Below are 2,787 nucleotides of genomic sequence, written 5' to 3' on the forward strand. Positions count from 1 at the left end.
GATCGCCCGATTTCTGTACATCGCAGAGTGTGAGTGCTCTCTCTTTTTCTCTCTCCCCACACACACACCTCACACACACACACACACACACACACACTTCTCTCTCATACACACACTCATCCACACATACACCCTCTCATGATACATTTTTGCACTTTCCTTTGTATTTCCAGGGCGTTCTAAGCACACTGGGCGTTAGTGGTGTTGCAGTAAGACACTTTGCCATTACAATAATACATGCAAAAGACCTGAGATCCACTCCTGTGTGGGGAGAATTTTTTTCTCAGTCTTTCTGCTAGACTGCTGAATCGTATCTCTCTCAGATCAGGCTGGCCTCACTTACCAGGGAAGAAGCCTGCCTCCCAGATAATCTTGATTGTGTAGGTAGGGGCGTAAAATACGTTAATTCTTAAACATTCAAAAGCACTTACCATGGTTTTTGCTTGGAGTGAAGTTACAGGAGCCTTCTGGTGACTTTCTGCGTCTGAAAAACACAATCACAATAAATAAATAAATTATATAATAGATCCTCTAGATAGTTTTATCATGGTTCCTACAAACTTGCTACAGAATAAGTGGAACCTGTTTCATGTTAGATCACGTCTCTCACAGTACACAGTAGTACATTAAACTAGTTTCCTCTAGAGGCTCCCTGTGTCCAGCTATTCTACTGTACAAGCGGAAGAGAAGAGCACACTTTAAACGTGTGCTAGATCTAGATCTAGATCTTGTGTAGAAGAAGGCTACTTTGCGAGACAACATGAGGGAGATTATTATTGAGGTGGTAAAGGGTAAGCAAAGGTGACAGATAAGTAGATCTAGTCTAGATCTAGTAAGTAGAGATAAGGATTGGAGAACATTATTTACAAGGGAAAATGATTCTCGTCCACAGAGACAGGAAATTATTTTGATGAGGGTGAACCGAACAAGACAACTAACGAAAAAATATGTAAACACAGATCTAGGCAGATTATAACAGACGGAGAATGACAAGATTCAATAATATTATTATATTCACCTTCTCAAAAGAAGAATTATATAAAAAATGATAATGGAATTTAAAAAATGAGATCGAAAGAGGTCAAGAACACTGGGTCACATTCATTAAGCCCCGCCCCCTTTTTTCTGTTCCCTGTCACTGACTGACCTAGCTTATCTCTCCCCTAAAAGTGCGCATCATGAAGTATTACGTGATAAGGCGGCCATCGTAGTACGCATTTCTTTCATAAGAATAGCACTGGCGCGTTCATTTAACTAGAACTAGATGCTATCTAGATCTAGATTCTAGATTTAGATTTCTAGATACATTTAGGAAGGCGAAAGCCAACATAAACATAGGATAGGCCTAGAATCTAAACTGCCTTCAAACATGATCTCGCGCTCTTCGCTCTTAAGTAGAATCTAGTCATCTTGTACACAAACATGATCAGAGGCAGCACACAATTTGTTGGAAGCAGAAAAGTGTATGACAAAGAAGCACTGCTTCCAACAAATAGCTATTTCACAACTTTTTCTGTGCCAAAATCAAATCACTTGACTGGAAATTGGAAGTGCGTTAATATTTTCCGTCGGCGGATCGGACAATTGGGACATTGCGAGGGAATTGGGTCCTCATATCCGGTGTCCAGATTTCTTTCGCGAAGAAAACCAAACGTAATAGACCTAAGCTTACCAGGTAGGCTAGCTCTACACGATCTTTTCAGAAAGCCGACACACATATTCTGATAAATCTAGGCTAGGCCTACTTGACGTGTCATTAATTTATAGACCTTTTGTTCGCTATTTCACTGTACCCGCATGGCCCCCCCCCCCCCTTTCCTTTCTTGTTCCGTAGATTTTTTCCTCCTAACACTGCACTGTTTCTTTTCATAACACATGTTTTCATACCAAAAGCTACAGAACGTGTGAGGTTCTTGGCATATATTTATTTACTCAATATGTGAACATAATTTTGGTGACTAGGCCTAGATCTAGATCTATGTTCTCTGTGTTGAGTCCAATTATAGAGCTATCAAATTTTCTTGACACAGCTCATTGTCAAATATTTCCTAAACTATTGAACATAGACTCTCCAGCTTTTGTACAAAGACTTGTATCAACTTTTTAAATAGACCGTTATGCCTGTAACAAACACCTCATGCTGAACATTAAGTTATTATGTAGTGTTTACCGAAAGAAAGCAGGTAAACAATATGTGTGCGGCGTTCACAACTGAAGACGTCTTCTATTAAATTTCAGCTCAGTGTTGCCGAAGTACCCACTAGAGAATTTCATTTAAAAATCTTAGGACATAATAAAATGAACACGTATTTATTGCAACATCTGAGTGAAAATATGTGTGTATTACTTTCAATGTTCATTTTTACACCCTCATCGACACACAGTTTAGATCACTTCGGAGGCAGGCTTTCGACCCTGTATGTTAGAGGGTGATAACATCCTAGCCGAAAGGAAAGACTAAGGTGATAAATTAAAATCTCTCCACTCGGGAATTGAACTCCGGTCCCTGTGAGTGAAAGCAAAGCGCCTAACCGCTACACTACAAACTTCGGTGACATATAACTTTACCGATACGCCCCCCCCCAAAAAAAAACAACAACCAAAAACAAATCCCAAACAAAAACAACCCAACCCAACAACAACAACAACAACAACAAAACAATCATCGCTCCACACCAAAACGTCAGGCCACTTCGTGACAAAGTAGAAAGGACAAAAGGGCAATTGAGGCAGATGAACACACGTATCGATCTGTGACGTCAGAGGGCTTCTGTGTGTGTGTGTGTG

General features: G+C 40.1%; 1 protein-coding gene across 1 annotated transcript in view; it reads right to left on the reverse strand.

Annotated features, from left to right (window-relative positions):
- Nucleotides 1-484, reverse strand: part of LOC101846103 (7-dehydrocholesterol reductase) — a gene marked incomplete at its 5' end in the record, with an annotated part of 6,273 nt that extends 5,789 nt beyond the window's left edge. The window contains 1 exon segment of the mRNA XM_013089727.1: nucleotides 432-484. Coding sequence (XP_012945181.1) covers nucleotides 432-484 — 53 coding nt within the window.
- Nucleotides 485-2,787: the final 2,303 nt, after the last annotated feature.

Source organism: Aplysia californica, unplaced genomic scaffold (genome assembly GCF_000002075.1).
Source record: "Aplysia californica isolate F4 #8 unplaced genomic scaffold, AplCal3.0 scaffold01027, whole genome shotgun sequence".
NCBI lineage: Eukaryota > Metazoa > Mollusca > Gastropoda > Aplysiida > Aplysiidae > Aplysia > Aplysia californica.